This window comes from Equus asinus, chromosome 10, assembly GCF_041296235.1.
Source record: "Equus asinus isolate D_3611 breed Donkey chromosome 10, EquAss-T2T_v2, whole genome shotgun sequence".
NCBI lineage: Eukaryota > Metazoa > Chordata > Mammalia > Perissodactyla > Equidae > Equus > Equus asinus.
This window is the reverse complement of record NC_091799.1, coordinates 33,380,936-33,407,215: the sequence shown is the minus strand read 5'-3', so window position 1 is coordinate 33,407,215 and position 26,280 is coordinate 33,380,936. Positions and strand designations below refer to the sequence as shown.

The 26,280-nt window shown below is 37.7% G+C and overlaps 1 protein-coding gene across 15 annotated transcripts in view; it reads right to left on the bottom strand.

The window, feature by feature from the left end:
- LPAR1 (lysophosphatidic acid receptor 1) overlaps positions 1-26,280 on the bottom strand; it is a 218,424-nt gene that overhangs the window by 51,825 nt on the left and 140,319 nt on the right. For all 15 annotated transcript variants that reach the window (XM_070519011.1, XM_070519014.1, XM_070519013.1 and 12 more), the window contains 2 exons: positions 23,337-23,496; positions 1,964-2,711 (listed from right to left, as the gene is read on the bottom strand). In XM_070519011.1, the coding sequence (XP_070375112.1) occupies positions 1,964-2,711; positions 23,337-23,381 (793 nt within the window). In that variant the 5' untranslated portion in view covers positions 23,382-23,496. The remainder of the gene's footprint in view (positions 1-1,963; positions 2,712-23,336; positions 23,497-26,280) is intronic.

Below are 26,280 nucleotides of genomic sequence, written 5' to 3'. Positions count from 1 at the left end.
ATTCAATCTTGTGGAGTCTACTAGTTTAAGCCTCAGAGGGCAACATTATTTCTGTTATTTTCAAGTTTGGGGTTGGCGTGGTGGGGCAGAGGGCATTTAGGGCAGATGTACACTGAAATCGTTGCCCCATAAACCCTCAAAATATTTCTCATTTAACCTGCAAAACAACGCAATGAGGCACAACAGTTAATTTTCTATGAATCATGAAGCATCCTGCACATCGGATTATGCTGGGCATTATACAAAGGTCAAAATTAAAACAAGAACTCAGCCGGTTCATAGTCCAAGTTCAATAGTCATTTTCTGCTGGCGGTTCTATGAATCATAAGCAGCACTCTGGTAATAGAAAAAGCACACTCATATGAAACATCTCAACCAACATTCAGATCATCAGCAAAGAAATCAATATTTGAGTCAAAACAGAAGTAAACTTTCTCATATTACTTAATTTCATTCAAAAATAGCACCCACGGCATACTCAGATGTGTTTCATCTACATCACGGAAAATACATCCTTGTGGCACAGGTACGCTCAAGGTTTTTATTGATAATTAAACATATAGGGGGACTATTTTTGTACTTCCACTGAACTTCATTGGATGGAATAAGACAATCTCACATCTGAGGTGATGGGGGCCAAGTGGGGATATAAGCTAAGAGTGCCAGTTAGTTACAGGCAGGGCTTCAGTTGTATCAGCAATTATAAGACCTGTCCTTATTCTTACAGGTGTACAAGAGGGTCAAAATCAGGATACCCAGAAATGATGTCCATGAAGCATTTGCTCTAAGCAAACCAGATGGCACCGTCACATCAACTAGAATGTTAATTTATTTAGTGATATTTAGGGCTCTCTTTCCACTGACTAAAATTAATGTAACTCCTAGTTTCAGAGGTGCCACACAATCCCAGGTTGTATTCACTCAACTCTGATTTACAAATTGGAACAAAGAGAATTAGAGGAACTTTCCACTGAATTTCCATGGGGAAAGATGAAATGCTAAAAGAATTTTAAAAGGATTTTTTAAATGCGATCAAATGTTAACCTGAATAGAGTTGGTGGAGAAAATGTAATTCAATAGGGTAATTATTTAAACAAATTCTCACTGGGTAAACTTTTTAAAAAGGCACTCTAAGCTCCAAAAGAAATGTTCTGTGTCTCTCCTTTTCGTGGATACATCTCCAGGGGTCAGCACAGGGCCTGGAATTTATTAGCTGCTCTTTAACTATTTTCTGGGTACATAAATGAATAAATAAATATTTTCCTCCTGATCATTACCATAAATTTTTCATCCAGGAAAAATAATGGTTATTTAAAGGCAACAGTTATTTGAGTGCACATAAAAGAATAAAATCTTGCTCTTCACCTTGAATTATGAATTAACTTCCACTACTACAAACAGAAAATTAATGAAAAAAAGTTTTCATAAGGATGACAGTCACAGAATGCTATTAATTCCAATTCATTTTGTGCGGGAAATATAAATCCTTGAAATATTTACCTACATCTAAGTAGTAATAATTACAAAATATGAGAGAGATCTAGAAAGAGGCTCATAAAAATAACTTCATATGAAAGCATATTCATACTATATAAAAGCAAATTCTAAATGAAAATCTGTAAGAAAGAGACCACAAGGAAAAGGTTCCACAATTTGGGCTGTAAGGAAACCTTTCAAAAGCTGGTATTTTGAATACTTGATAGCCAAACTCATCAATGACACCTTTCACGTTATCATTTATACCACATCACCGAGACACGTATTTCCATAAAGCCAGTTCTGTAATTGTACAAAGACTGTTATACTAACTTCGTCACAGACATTTGATACAAAGCTGCCTCATCCCCTTATACTTCCAACATATATACCTGGCAAATATTCACATTGTCGTTTACCACTATCATAAACTACCGTGGTATATATTAAGACAACGAGAATAAGTTACAGTCAAGACAAAACTTACCAAGCACAATGACCACAGTCTTCAGAAGACTCATCATGGTATCCCGATTCCGCCGGGGTCCAGAACTATGCCGAGACATTCTCATAGTCCTCTGGCGAACATAGCCAAAGATATGAGCATAGAGAACCACCATTACGACAAAGGTCACCAAGTTGAAAATGGCCCAGAAAACTAAGTAAGAGTCACTGTAGAGAGGTGCCATGTTGGAACAATTTTCAATATCACAGATGCAGTTCCAGCCCACACTGGGTATGGCACCCATAACAATGGCCATAGTCCAAATGACCACAATCACCACCACTACCCGCCGGTTGCTCATCCGTGTGTGCAGCTGCATGCGGAAAACCGTGATGTGCCTCTCGATTGCAATAGCCAGTAAGTTGGCCACAGATGCCGTCAGGCTAGTGTCAATGAGGCCCTGACGGAGGAGCCACGTGCTGACCGTCAGTCTCCGAGTATTAGGTCCTGTGTTGAACATTAGGTAGAAGTAGGCCAACCCAGCAAAGAAGTCCGCAGCAGCCAGATTAGCCATTAAGTAATAAATAGGAAAATGGAAACGGCGGTTGACATAGATTGCCACCATGACCAGTAGGTTGGCCAACATGATGAAGATACAGACGGTGATTCCAAGTCCCATCACCAGCTTGCTGACTGTGTTCCACTCTGTGGCAAGATACTTTCCACTCCGGTTATAAAAGAAGGCGATGGACTCATTGTAGAAGCACTGTGGTTCATTCATGGCTGTGAACTAAAGGAGGAAAGACGGGAAAAAAAAATAAGAAACCACTGATCCAAATTTAAAGACGTTGTATAGACAACACAAGACTTCTATGGTGGCAAAAATGTGGCAAAAAAAAAGCAAAGAATTTGAAAATCTGATCCTGCGTAAGGTTCTATGATTATGGTGAAACCCCAAGGTTTCTCACTGTATTACTGTCCTCAAGATTAAAGACAGTTGGAGTTAAATAAATGACAAGGTTTGTGCTTGGTGATTGCATGTCATTGAAGTCTACTAGAAAAGCCACATGGCCCAGAAATCTTGCTTAAAATACACGAGACAGATGGGAATTGTGCAGAGCATTGCAACTGGAATATTTACTATAATGAAATCTATTTTGACCTGTTATTTAGGGAATCTGTAAACATAGTTGGTTTATAGATAGGGTACTATTGCCCCATTATTCTGCATTTCTGTTCTCAGATAGTATGTTCAGTCTGTGACATTTTGTAAAGCAACTCCCCACAAGGACCATCAGTCTTGACATTTCAAAGAGGTCACTATGCATCAAAGCTTTTCTGCTCAAAGCCAGCATTTGCTGTTCAACATTCCTGTGGTCAGCACTGTCTACCCCCACGACTCTTTATCCCCAGAATAGCGTTCGTCAACCAACCTATGACGTTGGAGAACTTTTTTCCTTTTCGAGGACATAAGAAATATGTTACCTAATGTAACCTCCAAAGAGAAGTTGACACTTTGACACTGATCTACAAAAAGTGAAGTATACTTAGATTAGATAAAGCATATCTTTTAAAATGTGGAGTGATAATGTTTTATTAGGTGTTTTCTTATTTTTCAACATCATCAGTTAGAATATATTTGCTTATTAATCATTTATACTCTCACTTGAATCCAAGAAGGATGGAGGAACTTTGTAATAGAATAACATAGGTACAAAACAAAACTATTAAAACAAAATTAGAAAATAAAACATAAAGGAGAAACTAGAAAATTACAAATAGATTCACTTTTCCTGAAGCCTTAAGTTTGTCTGAGACTCCTAGAATTAGAAAATATTTCTTGAAGATGGCTCACATTGTACCTTTTCCTTTTTATCTTACACTGTTTAATAAACTACTTAGCAAACATGACAATTTTAACCACGATTTTTGATCAAATATTCCACTGAATATGCACAGGTTGCACACAAACGTTTACCAAACACTGAAATCTCCAAAACAACGTGAAACGCTTATCGAATGGTTAGTCTTCTGACTTGTCCAGACATCTAGAGTCTCCTTCCTCATTTAGACTTTAACAGCTTTTAGATCATGATTCTATCACTACACTTACCATGTTGTATAATTATTTATCACTTTACTTGTCTGTTTCTTAAAGACATCATAGCCCAGGGGAAGAGTGGAGACCTCAACTTTGACATCTTGGTATCTTACGGACCTTCCACAGAGTCTCATTCATTGGAGACCTGAGAATTCAGCTTGTAGTGTTCCATTCCACCCAAAATCTTGCCGTTACTCTGGGTAATTCATCTAATTTTTTTTCCTCTCTGTTTCTTGACCTCATCTCTAATGACCTATTCCATTGCAACTCAGCTGCCCACTCCCATGGCCACACCCTGGACTTTGTAAACCACTCAAAACTTTCTTTGGAAATAATTAATTATACATTTTAATGACTCACCACACTTCCCATTCTTCCAATTTTTCCATCTGATTTCAGCTGATATATCAGCTCTTTGAAGTCATCTGTTTCCTTAAGCATCCTACTTTTTCCCAGTGGACTACCCTCCCCAGCTTCCCCTTTTTCCTTATCCAGCTTAGATTTCTTAGTATATCGTTTCAACCTCTTTACTGCTAATACATAAAAGCATTCTTTTTTTAATAACTTTGAGGTCAGATGTCCTTCAGAATTCAATTTTTTTCTGGTTTTAGAACAGTTACACAGTACATAATCAATATATCACATCCCCATTGAAATTTAAGGCAGCAGTTCATAATCATACAAATTAATTTCGAAAGCAAAATATATGAATATATACATTAAATTTGATAAATAAAGGTTATAAATAGCCTCAAATCATTCAGAGCAGGTTTTGCCACTGCGTTATGAAAAAATGTTCAGTTTTCAGATCCTCTTGAATTTTATAATTTCAGATAAGCAGGGACCTTTATCTTTTAACCTACTTGCCCCCCTGTACTTCGATAACAATTTTTTAGAATAACACCAGTCTTGGATGAATACCATTGGTTGCCACTTCTATACCTACACCAAGGCTTCTGAGAAGTGTTGGAGAAAATTAACATACCTGGCAGTTTGATTCTGGTATACATTCATGATGTCTAACCTCAACAGAGACTTCAATGCCATAAGAAATCTGGTTTCCCCCTTAATTATTATTCTATATTTTCTCCACAGTGACTATTTTAAACTTATCTACTGCTTTCTTTTGAGCCCCATCTTCCCTCTCCCCATCAGCAACTGCCAAAAGAGGGAAATAGAAAGCATCAGATTGGAACTCCTTCACCTTTCTCCCACCAAAAAGACAAAATTACCTATTCAAGAATCTACCCTTTCTCCATTTTCCATTACAATGGAAAATATGTACCCTTTGCCATCCAAATGTTCTGAATCCCATCCATTCCTACTATTTCGAGAAACTTGTTGTATAAATTGCTTCTTTTCTCCTCCTTTTACCTTCAAATCCCCCCTCACTCCTCCTCTCCCCTCCCCTGAATCTTTCCTACACACATTCTAGTAAGTTTACTCTATGTCACCTTCAAATGAATAAAGTCCCACATGACTTCATGTTCGCCTTCTAGCTTTGATTGTTTTTCTCCTTCACAGCCAATTGCCCTCTCGTGTCTCCCTCTGCTAATTTCTCAGTTAAGCTTCTATCCCCTCCTCCTCCATCAAACCCACGCTAGTCAAATTCTTGAGTTCCATGTAACTTCCCAAAGTCACACCAATCTTGTGGCTATTCCAATGGCAACTTATCAGTCCTCACCTTACTGACCTCCTCAGAGCATTAGATACATGCCTGAGAGGCTCTTTTTAGAAAATTCTCTTTCTTTAACATTCATGACATATCCTCCTTGGTTTGGATCCGTCTCTCTGGCTGGTCCTTCTCAGCCATTTCTGATGGTTCCCTATCATCATCTGCACAATATCAACTCTTCTACACTATTTATATTCTCACTCAACACACTTTCACTAGGTTTTCTAATATGTCCTCTAAGATTTCAATTATCTTATGTATTCCAACTACTCTCATATCTATATATTTAATCCATACTTCTTTCCTGAGTTCTAGGCAAATATCAAATTGCCTACTAGTATCTCTAAATGACTACCTCGCAAGTACTTCAGTCTCTGTGTTCAAAACCAAACTCAAAGTCATAATCATCCTCACGAGCCCCAACTTGTTTCCTCTACCTTCTCTGTTCCAGAGGCTAGAGAACCACTATTCAGTGGCCTACGTGTTAAACCTGGGAATTTCTTCTCCTCCTCATAGGCTCCTCATTTAATCAATAACCAAATCTTGTAGATTCTCCTTCCTAAGTATCTACTCAACCTGTCTACTTCATCCCATCATCATGGCCACTAGCATCATTACTATGCTGGCTTCCTAAATGTTCTTTCCACCCAGCACCAATCTCCTCTCTAGCAACCTTTCTAAAAGAAAGTTGACCAAGCTGTTTCCCAACTGAAAATGCTTCAATGACTACACGTGCGCTTGAGATAAAAATCTAAACTCTTCAACCACCTTATCAGGCCTCACTTGCCTCTCTAGCCTCAACCTGAGCTATTAATAACTCCAAACTCTACTTCAGCTCGGTTTAAAGTGCTGTGCTCTCTCCTACACCTCTGGTTGTCAGCCTCAGTGACGACGGTGGTTTTCTGCACCAGAATCAACCAGAGGGTTTGTAAAATACAGATTCCCATCCACATCGCAAGAATTTCTGATTTTTCTACATCCTTTGTAGAAAGGAAACTTGTAAAATATAAACACTTTTGGGATCTGATGTAATAGATCTGAGGTGGGGCCCCAGGTGATACCAATGCTGCTGGTCCAGGGACGACACTTTGAGTACCACTGGCCTACATCAACCTTCCTCCGATTTTAACCTCATACTCACTCTTCATCCATCAGTGGAAATGTTATTCTTTCTAGTCTTTCTCCCTAGACCTTCCCAACTCTGGGCAAGGTGTTTCCTACCTCAGTTCCCTGCATTTCCCCTGTAACAACACTTACCACACTGTATCATATTTGCTTAATTATCTATTGATACCTCCCCACATAAAGCTATAAACCCTGAGGACAGAGCTTCTAGCTTTCTTGTTCATTGTTGTACAGCATCCAACTGTCAGACAGATTAGATTCTAAATATATATTGGTTGCATTAATACATTAAGGATAATTCCAAAAATGTTTATGCTTTACAAGTTTCCTTTCTGCAAAAAATACACAAAAAACTGTAAATATAAATGAAAAATTCTGTTCTTTCCTTTAGCCCCTGTAATCATTTACTTTCTCTGGGCAAAGAAATTTTTAAACCAAATATCAAGCACATAGTATTTCACAGCATTCCAAGTTCTGAACACCAACTGCCAACAAAGTCAAGCAGTAATATGAGCAGCTTCTTTGCTATTCCCATTTAGAAAAAGTATATAGTTAAGGATGACAAAGTAAAAAAAAAATAAAAATTGTCTTTTTAAGCCACAATAGGCTAAGATGAATAAAACTGATGGATTTTTTCTAACGGTATTCCACATGATGAGTCAGCAAATGGTACGTGACCGAGTCCTATGCCATCTCTTATCTCTCAAAAATTGAGTAGTGATACCATAAAAACCATACCATATTTAATAACATAACTTACATGATTTTTTGGAACCTCGGGGTTTTTTTTCAGGGGTGTCTTTTTTTTGGTTTTTTTTTTTTTTTTGGTGAGGAAGATTGGCCATGAGCTAACATCTTATTGTCAATCTTCCTCTTTTTTGCTTGAGGAAGATTGACCCTGAGCTACCCATGCCAATCTTTCTCTATTTTATATGTAGGACACCACCACAGCATGGCTTGACAAGCAGCGTGTAGGTCAACCCCAGGATCCGAACGCGCAAACCTTGGGCCACCAAAGCAGAACACGCAAACTTAACCACTATGCCATCAGATTGGCCCCTAAACCTTATTTTTATCATCTGTGAAATGAGTAAATTGGACTAAGTTATACAGTAGGTGTATTTCAGATTTAAAATTCTATAGTAAGAGAATTCTGAGTAAGAACTCTATATTTCATAAAAATTGCCTGATAAACATTAAAACAGAAGAAAATATATCAGCCATTATAAATAGTAAGGGTAAAATATACCTGAGAAAAAGTCAGAGGAATTTCAGCTAGATTTAGTATAACAAGACTGAACTGAAAGAAGAATTAAATCTCCTCTGCTAGCATCTGCAAAAAGCAGCAGATCTGGAGAATAAGTGAAGAAGACCCTGGCCAAGTCTCCAACAGTAGTCAGCAGTGTGGTGTGAACGGGCTTTCTTACTTCTTCAGGACCCGAAGGATTTAGGCAGAAACCTACATCGAGCTCTGGGAAAATCCAATTCAACTGTGATGGGACTCTAAACCATTAAGGTAGCCATGACTATAATGATACAGCAAACAGAGAAACATTATCAGGGGCCAGCCCCGTGGCTGAGTGGTTAAGTTCCCACTCCACCTCAGTGGTCCAGGTTTGGTCAGTTCAGATCCTGGGCACAGAGCTACACACCACTCATCAGGCCATGCTGTGGCAGCATCCCACATAGAAGAACTAGAATGACTTACAACTATGATATACAACTACGTACTGGGGCTTTGTGAGAAAAAAAAAAAAGAGGAAGATTGGCAACAGATGTTAGCTCAGAGCCAATCTGCCTCACCAAAAAAGAAGCATACCTTAAAAAAAAAGAAAAGGAAGACACTCATATTTCGTTTGAAAAGAAAAAAAGGGGAAAAACATTATCAAACACAATGCCGATCTCAAAGGAGACGACCATACTGAAGAATAATAGAAAACATTTCCCCTTGAAGCAGATTCGTGAGGAAAGAAGAAAAGGAAAAAGAAAAAGATTAAATTATACGATATTTCTAATTTGTATTCTCAATATGCTTTGTTAGAGTGCTAGCATTGAAAACAGAACAAGTTGTTATGAAGACAAAAAAAAATCCAGTAAAAACTACACTACACGGAGATTATCTAAATTTCCTGTTGCCACTGTAACAAATTTAGTAGTTTAAATAATAAAATTTATTATCTTATAGTCTTGGAGGTCAGAAGTCGAAAGTGGGTCTCACTGGGCTACAATCAAGGGGTTGGTAGGGCTGTCTTTCTTACCAGAGGCTCTAGAGAATTTTTCTTGTCTTTTCCATATTCTAGAGACTGCCCATTCCTTGGCTCATAGGTCCCTTCCATCTTCAAAGTCAGAAACAGCCAGTCAAGTCTTTCTCACATTGTATCATTCAAACACTGACTCTTCTTCCTCCCGCTTCCACATTTAAGGACCCTGGTGGTTACACTGAGCACACCCAGATAACCTAGAATAATCTCTCCATCTCAAAATCCTTAACTTAACCACATCTGAAAAGCCCCTTTTGCCATGTAAGGTAGCGTATTCACCAGTTCCAGAGATTAAGTAATGGGCACCTTTGGAAAGCCATTATTGTGCCCACCAGAGAAATGAAAAGCAGTTTCTGAATTAAAAACAGCAATTCAGGCAATGAAATGAAGTATGAAAATTCCAGAAAATTGCAATGGCAAATAGACATACTTAAGTTCAACCAGTACTCAGAGAAGGTCAGAGATGACAAAAATAAAAGGAAAGGAGGCATGTACAGGGGAAAAAATCTAGTTATACTAGGAATCCGAGAAAACCTGGATAAAGCTGAAGTCATACAGCTTGAAACATGAGAAAAGTTATTGTTTAGGAAAAAAGATCTCAGATTACTGGGTTAAGTTTATATAAAAGTTAATTAAAAGCAACTAAAATTAAATATAGCTTGCTTAGATTTTGGAATCTTAAGGGTAAATTTAAAAATTCTAAAAGTACAGAAAAAATAAAACGAAAAGCAAAGAAATCAAATATCTAGAGAAAGAAAGAGAAAACAGATTATCGCCAAGCTTCGGCTTACAGAACTCCAGAGGACAGAATACTAGCAATCAAAATCTCCATTATATGCAGAAAATGTTTAAGATCCATAAATTCCACAGCCAACTACACTGATGTTCTCTTATGGGGACCATAAAGAACAGTCCCAGGGACGCAAGAGCTCAGAAAGCACATCATCTACATTTCCTTCCTAAAGAGAAGACAAATGCAAGTAAGTCATGAGAAAAGTAAAAATAAAAACACAATAAATAAAAAGAACCACAGGAAGCATCAACAACCCACAAAACACATGAATCTAAGTAATTGCCCTTCATATGCTTATAAAACAAATAATTTTTGAAAGTATAATTATAAAAGTAATAATTTAATAATAATCTGATAAAAATCACTGTATCAATAAGAACTTGAAAATGAGAAAACAGAAATATGTAAATATCTGTTCATTTATTACTCAAGAATCAAAGCATACTATTTAAATTGCAACAATAATTTTCCAAAATAAGTTTAAAAATGATGATTTGAAACTCACCAAATTGAGTAATTAATATACTCAAGTAGGATGACTACTTTCACATTATTGAAGAAAAACAGAGTGAAAAATAGGGGAAAAAGATAAACGATGTACAGAATGACAATTTTATGAAATTTATATAGGTAAGGTTATAAATGATTTTTTCTTCTTTAGAAAACTACTATTCTTGCAAGAAATTTAGGGAAAAACAGAAATATAATCAGATAAAACAATAAATACTTTTTTAAAGTTTATTATTCTAAAATCCAAATCACTATAATCAGAAATTTCTCTGTAATACATTACAGAATTCTGCCCTGCCCAAGAAACAAAGATAAATAAAACAGGATTATTCCAAAAATAAACTGTCCTTAAAGCTAAAAAGAGAAGTCCACACTCATGCCCTTTCACATCCACCAATTACATCTCAGATGATGGGGTGGAGAAACGAGGCTTCCTTGGCCGCTCTACAGAAGAGATGCTCCAAATCTGAGAAATTTACCTCACCCTGTGTGTGATCCCCAAAGAAGTCATAACAAATCTACCAAGCCTAAACTCTAAAGAGGCACATATGGTGTTCATCTTCACTATGCCCTCCATTTATTCATTCGCACATTCACAGACATTTATGGAATGCCAGGTGTGGGCATGGCACTGCACCACACCATGCCTTCAAGGGGTGCCAAAATGACACACCTGAGTGCTTACTGTGGAGCCACTCACAGTCCACCCATGTGTTTTTTAATTTCATGAAATACGATTACATATTCATTAGCCAAGTGGAAAAGGGAACACTCATAGCTCATAGATTAGCAATCGAACCTATTAAGTATTTAGATAAGAACATAAATATCTACTGACATTCTAAAAGAGAGATTTTAATCTATGCTGGGTAAAGGACCAGTAATAAGATATAAATCAAGTCAACCACGTTGCCCACTTCCTGTTTTCTCATTTGTAGAGTAAGGTATGAACCATCTCCAAGGTTTCTTCAATTCTAATTCTTAAATCTAAAATAATCAAACCTTCCACACACTTCCCCCCTCCCAAAATAAGACTGGAATAGAGATAGAGTAGAATTTAATTAAATGCCAATAAGTCTCCATTAACAAGAAAAACAGTTCTCATACTGATTAGAGCCTCAAATTAAAAACAAAAAAAAAAAGTGGAATGAGCTGCCACGAGGATTAGAAAATAGGCCACAAAACAATGCTGATACAAAGTAACAATGTTTTAAAGCTAGAATTGTTAAAATAGCTAAAGAATATGCAACTACTAGATTTTTAAATTTATCTAAAAAAGTACATAAAATGCTACTTCTTAGAAAGTAACAATGTACATGAATATGATTTACATGGATGTAAAACACACTATGGAAAGCAAATTGTAAATCAATGAAAATACTTTGTATCTGTCACAGGCTCAGATAAAGTGGCAACATCACACTTGACAGATTTCCAAAGAAAGAGAATTCTGATTTAGTTCTAAGAGGAAGGAATGGAAAAATTCACTAAAAACAGTAAGACACGCTAGAGAAAAATACAGTAGTCTTTTAAGATGCATTGCAGAGCTACAAACAGAGGTGACCGGACTGCCCTGGTAGCAGATTGTCAAATACGGAGATAGGGCATTACATATCACTGGGAAAAAGAGGATGAACCCTTGACATTAACTGAGGCATTGAGTTAGAACTGAGATGCAATCATTAAGATAGGAGTCTTGAAGATTTCCATCTCAGTGAAAGAAGCAGACCAGAAAAAAATAATCTACCCAGCTGCACTGGGGAAAACAAGGAAGTCTGTTTGTTTTAGCTTAGGCTCCAGGTTAGGAAATAGATAAATTAAAAGACTCACTTCGGAAATCATGACCCCAAGCCTATCAATCACACAGTTCAGATTTGAAGTCAGACTGTCAAGTCTGAGAACCCACAGAAGGATTAACACAAACCATGGTTCTCAGCTTGGGACATTCCCACCCCCTTACCACTCCATGCGCCTGGCACCAGCAAGCATCAAACCTCTCCGGAGGGCCAGACCTCAATGCAGCCTCACAGGATTCTCTCAGATCAGCCCCGCTGAAGACGAATTCATCATCCAAAAGAATAAAAACACACGAGGGTACCATGTGTGAGAATCGGCAGAACAGTCCACAGCAGGATTAGACCCAAGAATATCAGATTAAAGACAAAATTGAACCGATTGAGTTTTACCATGCCGGTTTCCACTTCAACTGGTTCAAGAGTTACCCTTGTTATTTCTATTCTTTAGTGCTTAGTCTTAATATTTTAACTTGCACACTTGACTTGAGGTCTCAAGGTAATCCTCTTCCCTTGAGAAGCTTTCCCTCCAATGCCTCTGCTCCCATCTGACATGACACTGTGGCTCAGCTTTTTCTTCCATTTATTTTGAAACCTACCTAGAATTGCTTACTGTTACTGTTTTGATTTTACATTTTCAAAGTTTACTTGGTTATCTTTGAATGAAGCCAGCATAATCATTTTACAAGAACAAGATTAAGAGTAAAATAAATTATCAGCTGGCATTATTTAAGAACATAAATGAGTTCCTAAATAAGAAAAATATTTATGTATTTTTATACAATGTATTCATATTATATATACTATATATTATATAAATATATTTATATATTTTATATTTATATATACTAAATATATATTATGATTAAAGAGAGTTCATTCCAGAACGCAAAGATGATTTAATATTTAAAAATCTGGTGATATAATTCAGCACGTGAACAAATTCAAGGAAAGAAAAAAAGCTAGTGATCATCTCAATAGACAAGCAAAATGTGTTTAGTAAATTTTAATATCCTTTCATGATAATTTGGCAATCTAGGATTAGAAGGCAACTTCTCTAACTTGATAAAGGTATACCACAATTGTCATATTTGATGGAAGTATTCCCTTTTAAAACAGAAACAAAACAAAGCTGACTCAATCACCAATTGCTTTTAGCATGTGCTGGAGATATAGCCAAAACAATACGAAAAAAAAACAAAAAGGAAAAGAAGAAAAAAAACTTACTGTTTTTCACAATTGATATAATGTTACATATAAAATGCAAGATAATTCATAAGCAAACTGTATTAAGAGAGTTTAGTAAATTTGCTGGATTAACTATCAAACCACATGAATCAACTGTTAGTCCTATGGAAATACCAGAAAAATATTTTAAAATTATTATTTCAAGAACAACACATTTACAACCACCAAAGCTCTAATGTATCTAGGAATAAGTCTAAATATTCAAAAGCGTACAAGAAAAGCTAAATAAATGAAGAGAGAAAATATTTCATGGGCAGAGGAAAATGTTAAGATGTCAATTTTCCCAAAATTAATATATAAATTCAATGTGATAAAATGAAAATCCCAAAAGGGTTTTCATGAAGCTTGACAGGCTCCCTGAACATTGATATGGAAGTACAAAAAGAATTAGAGTGGCTAAGATAACCTGGATGACAAAGAACCAGATGCCTTATGGAAAAACACATTCTATTTCAAAGTGATAGTAGTAAAGACATTGTGATATTGGCAGAAAAATACACAAATAGTCAATGGAATAGAGAGCCAGAGACAGACGCTTATGTGGTAACTTGATATAAGAGACATGGCTTTACTCATCAATGGGGAAAATGGCATAACTGTTCACCTATATGAAAAAAATAAAATAAATTGAATATCTATGACACATCATACACAGACATCAATTTCAGGTGATATAAAGACATACGCAAAAAGAATATATATATGACTTGCAAATAGGGAGATTTTTCTAAAAGACGAAGAGATGGACAAAATTTGACTAATTAGAAATTTAAGATTTCTGTGCTATAGAAGTCTTTATAACTAACGAAAAGCTGAAGATTAGGAGAAAGTGTGGCAACAACATAAAAAAGGCTTAGTGTGCAGTGAAAGATAAAGACTTCTTACAAATCAAAAGGAAAAGCCACATAGTCCAATAGTAAAACAAGCTAAGACGGGGAAAGTAATTCACAGAAGAAAGCAGGCCCAAAGAATGATTAACAGATAAAAAGTGAAACATGTAATAATGCTTCACTTAAAATTTCTATTTCTTGGGAGACAGCAGAGGGTATGGGAGATAACATTATACATTTACAGTGGCTGAGAGTTTAGGCCTTAGAATCGGTGAGACCTGGGTTCAAATTCCAGTTATTTAGTTTAGTGATGATATGACTTCAATAAACTACGCAATACTCCCCTCTCAGGAGTTCGTGTCCTCATCTGCAAAATGGATAAAAAATATGACCTTCTTTTAAGGATTAAGTACCAATTACTCTTTCTGTAATATCTGTTCTCCTGCAACTTTTAAGTCAAGTCACACCGAGGGCTTGAACCTTCATAAACCAAACACCAGCTCTAAAGTACACCCTTCTTGAACCCACAGATCAAAACAATATAATGTCATCCTACGAAGAAAATGAAAAATTATTTTCCATTAGCGCTTTTCATAGGCTAATAGAATGTTTCCTTATCTTGTTCCAATTCATTTCTGATTTTTTTTTCAATGGTGTGTGTGAGTTGGTGTCCAGGCTCTCTATTTCTTCCAATATATCACATTGCCTTACTTATTCTGACTTTATAATAAATTCTGATATCTGGAAGAACAGGTTTCCCAACGTAGTTCATCTTCTTCAAGATTTATTGGCTAATTTTGACCTTTTGTACTTTTATATAAATGTTAGAATCAGCTTAAAGGTTTCAAAAAATTGGGGGAACTTTTTGTCGTGATTGCATTCAATCTATAGATGCCTTTGCAGAGAACTGACATCAAGTCAATGAATCTTACAATCCATCGACACAGTAGCTGTCTTCTTTAATGTCTATTAATATAAAGTTCTATAAATTTTCTCAAAGAGTTCTTCCACCTATTTTATTATTAACGTTATTCTTAGGTACGTGATATTTTCAATGACCTTGTATACAGCTTTTTAGGAAATATTCTAATCTAAAAGTTGTTTCTTTTTTATTATTGAGATATAATTGACATATAACATTGCATTAGGTTTAGGTGTTTTTCAAAAATAGGACTGTATACCTATTTCTTTAAGCTTTTGTTGCATTCTGCTACACTTACTGTACTCTAATTCTTACCAACAGTTGTCTATACTCTTTTTTTCTGTGACTAGCCTAGAGGAAAGCAATAAGATGTGCAATCAGAGAGGCAGCATTTAATATTTAAAGCAATTTATTTTTAATAATTTTAAGGGAAAAATCATGCAAAAAAGTTCTCATAAGAAAAAATATATTTCTGATACATCATTTGAGTTAAACATCATAGTATAACTAGGACTGTAATCCTCACAGATTCTCCATCATTTGCCACCTTGTTCCTTCTACCTTTTCTCTCTCCACTGTCACTGAGTTGAATTCCCATCTGCAGGTTCAGTGTTCCCGATTTTTCCAAGCTAATCTTGAATAAGACAGTGGGCTGATCAGCAGCTGAGTCTCTCCATCTTGCCTTTTCTCACAGAAGTGGGATCTGACCATGACTGCTGAGTCCTGAGTTCCCATTGGTCATCCACACTCGATCCAGCATATCAGAGGTAAGCTCTGAACACAGGCCATAGGGCCAGGATTCTTCCTGAGTCCTCCTCCAATGTTCTAGCCAGGTTACTTCCATAATCTGATCAACCATCATTAACGGAATGCTAATCAGAGTTCTAGAGTATGCAAAGCCCTTAGAGTTGGGGCCCTAACCTGAATCCAGATGGACAGCTCTTCCTTCCAGGCCTGAAGGAAGACTCCAAAACCTCTCTATGCTGGCTGGTGGAGGTTCGTCTACGTGCAAATATTTTTAAATCAGGCAGCTACCTCATTCAGCAAGCACCATACCCTACAGGACTTCTACCTACAGGACTGGAGTTCTGGCAGGACTGGAGTTTTTGTTCCCAAAGGTTGTCTGAATTTTTGAAAACTGTTTCATTGCCCACCTAGCCTTTCAGGCAGTAATCTGCTCCATGGCCCTTTCATACACATTTTGCCTGACGCCAAAGAACAGGTATCAACCCACCATCACTTCTCTTCCAGCCTGAGCCTGCCCAGGATCATCATTTACGAAATGGGATAAGTTTAACTTAAGGGCGGTTCTTAAGTGATGCTATGAAATTACCAAATAGCAGTATCATCACACAGCAAATGAAGGTTGATTTTTTAAATGACAGTCTTATTACAGCAAGGTACAGTTCTTAAAAGACACAAATCCCCTGGGCCCTATGATTATGATCTCCTCAGCTGGTAAAAACAGCAGGGCGTTGTCCCACCTTAGTGTTTATTCCTGGAAAAGCTGCAACTCAAGTTCAAGGAAAAATAGCTGGAGAAACTAGGAGCGTGAGAGGGAAAATGAGCAAGCCGCAGCACAATGCGCAGGGAGAGAGAGAAAGCCACATCACTTTGAAGGATAAAGAGGTGGCTCCATTAATCATTAAACACTAAGCCAATTAGAAAGGATGCATTAGAAAGAAAAAGAAACAAACGTGAAAGGTCTCATTTATGGTTCACTCTAGGTATCCTGGTACAATTTAGTCTTATGAATAGAAAACTCAAAATGTGCCCTCAGATTCTGAAATAAGATAGTCTCTCAAACTTGATCTGAGTTTATAAACACAAAAGTGGACACAGACGAATTTAAATTGCAATATGAGAACAAATTTAACTTCTAATAGAAACATGGTTCAAGATGGAGTAAGTCAGAAATCTCAATGTTTATCTCCACGTGCATTTATTCCTGGCAATCCACTGGAGTTTTCTGTAGAGTGTTTATCTAACTTGGCTTTCCTTTGATGGATCCTCTGGCATACTACATAAGCACATCATATACACAGACCATATGTAGAGGTAACCACTTTCTCCCTGTAAAGAACTCCCAGAATAATTATGAGGGAAAAGGAAGGAACTAACATATGTCAGGTATCTATTAAGGGGATGATACTGTAAAAAGCACTTCACGGATATTTTGCCATTTAAACTCTTGAGCACAGTGTATATTATTTGAATTCTAGAGATTAAAAAAAATAAAGCTGAAAGATATACCTATATTGAAAGATCCCCTAAGCTACAGGATTTGAACATAGATTTGAACCAAGTTTCACCTGGATCTAAGCCCATGCATTCTCTTTTCTCAGTTCCACGTTAGATGAAGCCAGATCCCACTATGTCTTCATTGTGTGGCACTGGAAACATAACTTCATACTGCAATTAGTCATTCACACTTTAGTCTAAAAGAAAGCACTATCAAGATATCTGTGATCCCTTATATTAGAGACTAATAATTTAACAACCATTTCTTTATTTATAATAATTGCAACCATTTCTTTACTTTCGAGCCTTCAGTGTATGTCTCATTTTTTAATTCTTCAGTGGTGAAATATTCTAGTTAATATGTCAATCTGTTTCCTCACTTAGAGAATAAAGGGGGAAAATGGAATTGGGTTTTTACACCTTACAAGTCATTGAATATTTTCTAATCAATGTTTTTAAAAGATAACATATCCACTGCAAAGACACTTTTTAGAAAAGCAATTGGGGAATTCTGAATATGGATGAGCATAAAATGACACTAAAGAGTTGCTTTTCATTTTGTTAAATGTAATAATAGTATCATGGTTACGTAAGTGAATTATTTTAAGAGATACATACTGATGTATGAGGGTAGAGATGAGATTACATGACGCCAAGGATTTGCTTTAAAATATTTTATCCCCCCCCCCCCCAAAATGGGAGAAAGCGAAACAAGTATGGAAAAATCTTAATAACTGTTGAATCTAGGTGACGACTATATTTGGATTCATTATATTATTCTTTCTACTTTTGTGAATGTTTGGAAACCACTATAACACAAAGTCCTAAAAAAACAGAAGTCTTTCAATCTCAAAAAACGCAATCTATTTAACGTGGAATTCAATTGCTTCAATCCAAAAGTACCCACTCTCTAAAAGAAATAAAAACTCTAAGGCATAGATTTTGGAAATATGATGGATTTTGTTAGGAGAACCTATTGGTACTGTTGTTCACAAACATCAATCTTCCAACAGACAACAAGCAGAGACCCCCTTATGTTGTATCAGAACGCTGGATACGAACGAGAAGAACAAATCTGTTAAGACATTAAGAATGGGCCCAAATCATGTCTTTATTTAATGAAACCTACAGGAAATCATTTGGCGGTTCAAAATATCTTTGTATCCTTGGCTTAAAACCAAGATAGCTACTCAGCAAATGAGAGACAAAAATGAAATACCTTGTAACATACTGATGGAGAAAATTCCTCACTGAATCTCAGGTGTAAGATCTGAATACCTTTAAAATCCTCAAACACCTATTCTGGTGTCTCATACCAGTCTTGGGTTTGAGAGAGCCAAACCACTCATTCATATACTGAACTATTGACCCTTCCATTCAAAAGGAAAATAAAACTTTTAATCCATACTCTACCCACAGTAACTGGATGAACCGCAATTAAAGTAATGCTAAACAGAGTTCTAGAAACAGAAAACGGTCATTAAGAGTGGCAAGTTTTCTGGTTTCCTATTCCACCTCCATCCCTCCCATATCCACAGGCTAGGAACACATTAATTTAACCTAATGATGAGCGCGTTCCTGTCTGCAAACACATCCCTGGAGCTTCCTTTGGGTAAGGAAGCTCTTTATCGGTGTCTGGACTAGCAGAACTATAAATCAGCTACACACACACAGAGCCTTCCTGCTGCTGCTAGTCCAGTTTCGCCTCAGGATTCAGCTAGCCTCGTAAGAACAAGGTGCTCCCTCAGCATAAGAAAACAAAAATCCATCTCAGGAGTACAGCAGGAATGCGAACTTGTCTCACTTCAAAGCACAAGGCATATCTTTCACAAAACAGCAATCCCAGCAGGAGTGACAATGAAAGCTTTCTTCCCTGGTATTGTTTGAAACAATCACAGGCTATTTGTTCTTATTAATTAGTTTATATCTAGTATTTTCAGCAGCCTTGATTAGAAAAATGCTCTTTGTTACCAAATGAATAGAGTAACAAACCCAAAAGTTGTGTTTTTTTTGTTTAGTTGTTGTTTTTGCCTTAGAAAAGGATTGTCAGGCCTTTCACACTTGAATGTGGGTTTATCTTTACACAGATCCCTGAATTCACTCTAAAAGAATGCAAGCTGATGTGCCAGACAATGCCAGCCTAAGCTGATTGAGTGAGTTGCTTATTACGCCTCGCCCAAGGAGATGCTGCATTTAAATTACTTTTCGCGTCTCTGAACCTGGGGTAAACTTGATAATAGGAGAGAATACATCAATACAGCCTTGGGGGCAAGGGTAAATCAGCCTTGGACTAAAATCCGAATGCACAAATTACATGTGAGGAGCTGACATATTCAGCAGGCCCATCATCAACCAAAGGATCCTGGGAACCAAGCGACCCAATGGTCTGCTCCTCTCCGGAAGAGTAGGCTGCCTCTCCCTGTGACCAGCTTAGAGCTGACTCCTTCCAAGTAGGCTGAGTGCCTCTAGCTAGCAGAAGCTACTGCTGTTCCCAACATCTGGGAAAAAAAAAAAATAATGGGACTCACTAACCTGGTTGAGATTAATTAATGAACTTGTTCAACAAAATTGTCCAAAGTCGGGGTTTGAACCAGGTCTAAGATTCAAAAGCACACAGGCTTCTTAAGATTAATGCGAAATTCTTTCATGTGGCTTAGAAGGCCCTGCAAAATCTTCTCCAACCTTGTAACCTAATCCACCCACCCCCTCCACAGCCAGAAGTACGCCGATAAATATTTAACAATGGGCTCTTAGGAGTGAGGGACTGTGTTGGCCAATTTCCATGGTGTCCATACTCCACCGTGGCTGATTTCAAGTCACAAGCATAAGGTCAATCAGCTCACTAAATTCCTGAAAATTTAACAATCAAACGTGTGAGCTGGCAGAGCTGGCTCTAGCATATTGCTGCTTACAACAATACTACAAATATCACGAACTGACATCCAAATGTTATGTTCTCTCTCCTCTTGGGACATCTGACATTCACACATGCTATTTCCTCTCCCTTGCCAGAATAACTCATGCTCATTCATAAGCCCCCAGCCTGGTAGTCTTCCTTCAAGAAGCCTTCTCTGATCCTCCAACTTCTTCCCGGGTGCTCTACTCTACTCCTAAAGAATCTATACTTCCTATATCATAGCATTTGTGACAAAGCATTGTGATTTTTTATTTCCTTATCTGCATAGTTCCCACTACGTTTCTAAACTCTGGCAGGGCAAAAGCCTTGCTTATCTTACTTATTCTTGTATACCCACACCTGCCACAGTGCTTACTGAACAATGATACCAACTAAGATGTATTGAGCAATATGCGCCAGACACTGTTCTAAGTTTTACATATTATCTCATTTCATCCTTAAAACAATCCTACGAAGTTTGCTTTATTATGATGATGCTCATGTTGCAGATGAGGAAATGGAGGCACTGAGAGAGTGAACACCTTTCTCCACCCTCCCCCCAAGCCTCAGTTAGTAAATACTGAAGCCAGGATTTGAACCAAGGTAGTGACTGGAGAGCCTTGTGCATCCTTCGAGACGAGTATTTCTTGACTTTTTGTTTTCCATTGGTGACTCTCAAGAAGAAAAATTTAATTAAACTTAAATTCTCCCTAATGAGAGAAATTAAATACTAAGGAATAGGATTTCATCAGACAGGGTTAGAGTTCTGGAGGGATTTTTTCATCTCCCAAGATCCAGCTTTTGCCCTCTTGGGGTCAACATCATCCCTGTTGACAATGTATGTTCTAGACCTTTCACTATGCATTTACATTAATGGACCATATGTTGACCCCTAAAAACATATGGTCTTGTTTTACAGTTTTAACGATATCTTCCTGTAAGTATTATTCTGCATCTTGCTTTCTTGTCTCTCCATATCTTCAGGAGATAGAGCCATGTTGGGATAGATAGATAGGTATGTATAATTTTTTAACTGCTGTGTGGTATTTAAATCATATCAACATTCTGGACTTTATGAAGTCCTTCCACTATTGAATATTAGAAAGTTTTGTACTTCTTGGCCTTCAACCAATGCTTCAATCATTCTGCATGTCTCCTAGGGTTCATATATGAGTGTTTTTCTAATGTGGATATCAAGATGGGAACAGGGTATGTGCAAAGGTATATAATTTTAATAGATACTGTCAAATTACTGCCCACAGTAGACTGTACCAATTTACTTTCCCACAGAGAATTTACAAGAGTACACAATTCCCCAAGTGTTTAGATTAAATATGACCTCTTTCTACCTTGGGCAGTGTTAAACATTTTAATTAAATGAATCATTTGAAAATATTTCTATTACTCACCAGCTGACAGCAGCTTGTATAAAATGGAAGGTGTTTAGATAAAATGATGCTGTTGGAAATGCTGACAAATGACAGCAGCAAGACTGGGATGCTGAAATGCCTTGTCCAGAAAACCTGTGCTAGACCCAATTCACTTCACAAAAGAATAGTCATTGCATGGGAACAGCTGCAGTGGACTTTGAAATGGTGACTTCAGGTAACGGGCATTAAATCTTTTTACCCATTCACCAAGTCTCTTGGACACCAAAAACACTATTGAGAGGAATGGAAACCCAACACCCAGAGTAAATGAAGTGTTGAAAAGGCAATGATCCCCTTGCCAGAAAGAAATATGCATGAAGGTGGGAACACTCAACATCTCGGAAAATAATACTAAAAGCTTTAAAACATTAAGGAACAGCAAGGACTTTGTCCATATGATAAAATTCCAAGGTCTTTTAGAGGACAAAAAAAGGATTTATAGTAAATGAAGTAAAAATTTCCCTTGGCCCCTTTCTCCTCTCTCTCTCTCCCTCTTCCTTTCCTTCCCTCCCTCTCTCTCTCTCTCTCTCTCTCTCACACACACACACATCCCTACTTCAGACACCTACAAAATTTAGTAGTTTGCAAAAGGATACAGAAAAAAAGTGTGGAACCATATTCTGTATCATCAAGATTCAAATTTCAATCAATATGGCTCTTTCTCAAAGGTATACTTTTTTCTTTAACGTTGTCCTAAAAATGATTGTCCTGAATGAGATGGGAGGTCACACTCTAAAAGGAGGAAGAAAAGATGAAGAAAGAACAAATGGGAAACTACACTTGCTGAGGACCTTCTATGTGCTTTGCATTTATTCTGGCATTTAATCCACATAACCGTCCTGTGAGGTATGACTACCTGAGAAAAAGTGAAGCTAAGCAAGGTTAGCATGACTCAGGCTCCTTATCCAGCAATCTGGATGCGAATTCAGGCCTCATGACTCCAAAGTCTGTTTCCCTACTGTACCACACTGCCCGCTGGGACTCCAGGAGTCTAGTTAATACTTGAATAGATTAGATTGTAAAATAATCTGAATAAAGGCAATGTCCCTCCCATATTACTGTTCTCCCTTCGACAGAAAAATAACTCATTACTGGTGTTCAGAAGTTTTTGGAATTGCATTTTCTCTTCAAAGTTCCTAGAACAGGTCAAGGAAAAATAATCATCATCATTATAGGAGGAAGACAACGAGACAGCATTCAGAAAACTTGTTATAAGATTAGATCTGTGCTGAGATCTTTCGTTAAACCCTAGAAAAGCCAAGAGAGGGAAAGCAGCAGGATTTACTACCGACAGTCTTGATGCGGCGTTTAATGCCTTTAGTACAGCCAGACAGCCTAAGCATTGAAAACCAGGGCCCCCTACAAACAGAGGCCGGTTCACTAAAACCACTTGTTCATTGTTCCAGTTGCTTCTTGAACTAAACAGCACCTCCCTCACAAAAGCACTATTATCCAAATACCCCTCAAATGATCGTTAGAAGAATACACACGATCCCTTGAATCAAACACATTTTCTGAATATTTGACAAATATTTAAATATTCGACAAAACTATGATTAGCCCAAACCTATGCCGGGTTGAATCACTTACCTGGGGCTGTGAAATTACAGGGGTGGAAGTAAAGGCAGCAGCCATGGCAGCTCCGTAGTTGCGGGCGGTGACCAGGCCCCAGCACTGCAGCACCAGACACAGGAGTCAAATTCCCTCGGTTCCTGATCAGATCGCGGTCATGCTAGGAGAAACTGTGTACCTGGAAAAGGAGTGGAAAACCCACATTTAGCCTGAGAGGACCAGCATCTGAGAGAGAAGTACCACTGGCCAGAGGAAGCAAAAACCTCTGCCCCAAATGCCGGCTACAATCTCAATGAAAAGAAGAACCCAGTAGGGAGCATCTAACACCCCAGAGGCAGGACTTCTGTACCATTTTCCAAATCATGTTAAGGTGACGTATTTTCGTAGTTTAATTTCAACTCTGCATGCTGGCTAGTTGGTTTGGGGAGGTAGTTTCAAGTTGTGAAGATGGGGAGAGTGGGCCAGGGGGAGACGTCATCCCATCATTAAACAAAAAAGGAATTAAATGACCCACAATTGAGAGCTGACAGTTTCCACACAAAGGGCAAATAATATTATCAAGCGTCTTCGAGATCCCCCAGTTCAAGCCTGGCCGTTTGCAGATGAAAGAACAGACTTGGAGGAGAGAAGAGACTAGAATCACACATTTCGTTAATGCCAGAATTGGGACTAGAACCACCAGCAATTTCTGGTCCAGCAGGAAACGTAAGAAAGTGAACCTTCCCAGTGCTTACATTTCCTCAGGGAACTTAGTCACCACTTTCAAGAGTTAAGAAAGGCAAGACACCCCAAAGTTACAGGAGTCGGTCACAAGAATGAGTCGGGTACTCCGCAGGGGCTTCGTAAGTCAGACTTCCACGTTTCGTGAGGAAGAATGCATTTCTAAAATCCTTTCGACATCTTAAAGAAAGGATGCTAGATAAACACAAAGTATAACCAAATCCTCCATTATTGATAAGTTTGTTAAGAAAATTCACAAAGACATTAAATTCCCTGCCATAAAGCATGACCCAAGTTCTGTCAAAAGACTGATGTGGGGGCCAGCCCTGTGGCCTAGTGGTTAAGTTCCGTGTGTTCCACTTCAGCAGCCCAGGTTTGCAGTTTGGATCCCAGGTGTGGATCTACACCACTCATCAGCCATGCTGTGGCAGCGACCCACATACAAAGTAGAGGAAGACTGGCACAGATGTCAGCTCAGGGTGAATCTTCCTCACCAAAAAAATAAAATAAAAAGACTGATGTGATTGTTTCCATGTTCCAATTTAGTCCAGAAGGGGAATTTTTCATTTTAAGAAAATGTTTCATTTTTAGCTTTTCACACGACCTAACAATATCCTTCTATTCAAAAGATCCTTATTGAGCACCCACAGGGAACTAAGGCTTTCATGAATAATGCTGAGCCAGCCCCTGCCTTCAGGGAGCTTTTTGTCTGTAAATATACTTTCTAGTTTACCCTGCATGCAAGATGATACCAGAACACTTTTTAACTATTGGAAAATGATCTTTTCATAATAACGAAGATAATGAACCAGGATCGCGAGATCCAAGTCTTAAGCAGGAGTTAATGGTGGGTTAGACATTTAATCCAAGTCTTTTGCCCCAAATCCTCTGGCACTACTCTATATTAGCTGGATGACACTGGGCAAGTTACATAACCTTGGAAGAACTATTTCCTAAGAAATAATCTAGGTTTGGCAGCAACTTTTATGAACTTTAAAATTTTTTTTCCCGTCTTTGTATATTGTCCTTCATACTAGAGTTTTAATCACTTTAGGTTTTAATTGTTTAGAACCGTGTCACCTTCCTATTTTCTTACCTCTGTTAGAGTGACTGTTTTTATTAATACATAATAAGTAAAGCTATTTTGGTATAATATTCAACACAAAATTCCATAGCTTCCCTGAGACAACAGTGATGTTCTCCTTGATCCCAGCTTTAGCAGGAAAAAAAAAATGACCCCTTGTTTATCACACTGTGGATCAAATGAACAGCCCAGGAGAAAGATATGTATAGGGCAATGCCTTTCCTCTTTCCTGAAGGCCGCTAGAGTGCCATGTCTACCCTGAGAACATTACAGGACCCATGGTGCGATATTGTGTACTGAACTTATTCCTAGCATCATTTTGTGCCCACCTCTACATTTCTATTTTTCCTTCTCATGTATTTACAATTCACATTATCTTGCTCTATCATCTATGGGGTGGACAGATGAATATACAAATAGCATAGCCACCAAAAAAACAAAATAAGCAGGCAATGAGACTCCATCCCTAAAGACTCACACTGTGTGCTCCAGTTCAATATCATTTCTGCCAAGCTAAGTCATTAAGTAATATAACCTTAAAATAGTTTCAATATTCAGAGTACACAGAGTTGCTTGAAAGGTGAATACTGAGCACCTAGCCTGGAGTAAGGGAAGGGATATAAAAATTGATGTGACAAAGAAGCCATATGGCATCACTGCTGACAACAAAAGGGGGACAGTGGGATTTACTGAAAACCTACTAGATTCTGAGCACTGAAGCAGTCATTTCATAGACAGTTTGAGGCAGATATTAATTCATTTCATAGAGGAGAAACCCGAGGCTTTGAAAGGTTGTTCTACATACCCAAAGTCACACAGCCAGGAAATGAGGGAGCTGAGACCTGAACCAGGACCCACTCCAGGGCCCATGCCTTTCCATAAACTAACCCTCCCAGTGAACAAAAATTAAGAAGAGACAAAAAGTGCGTGGAGTTTTTTTAAGCAAAAATTTCAGATGGTCCTGAAGTAAGCAGGATGACAGTCAGATGTCCTGTAGAGTACCTATTTTTCCCCAAACCCTGACACAGAGAACACTGTGCTGCTCTCATCTCTATAAAACTTCAATGATGTGTCCCTAGTTTTGGTTTATGTTTCATATCCTTGAGATACACAGTAGATAATACAAAGGGTAGGTTCATATTTTCAAGAAGAAAATGA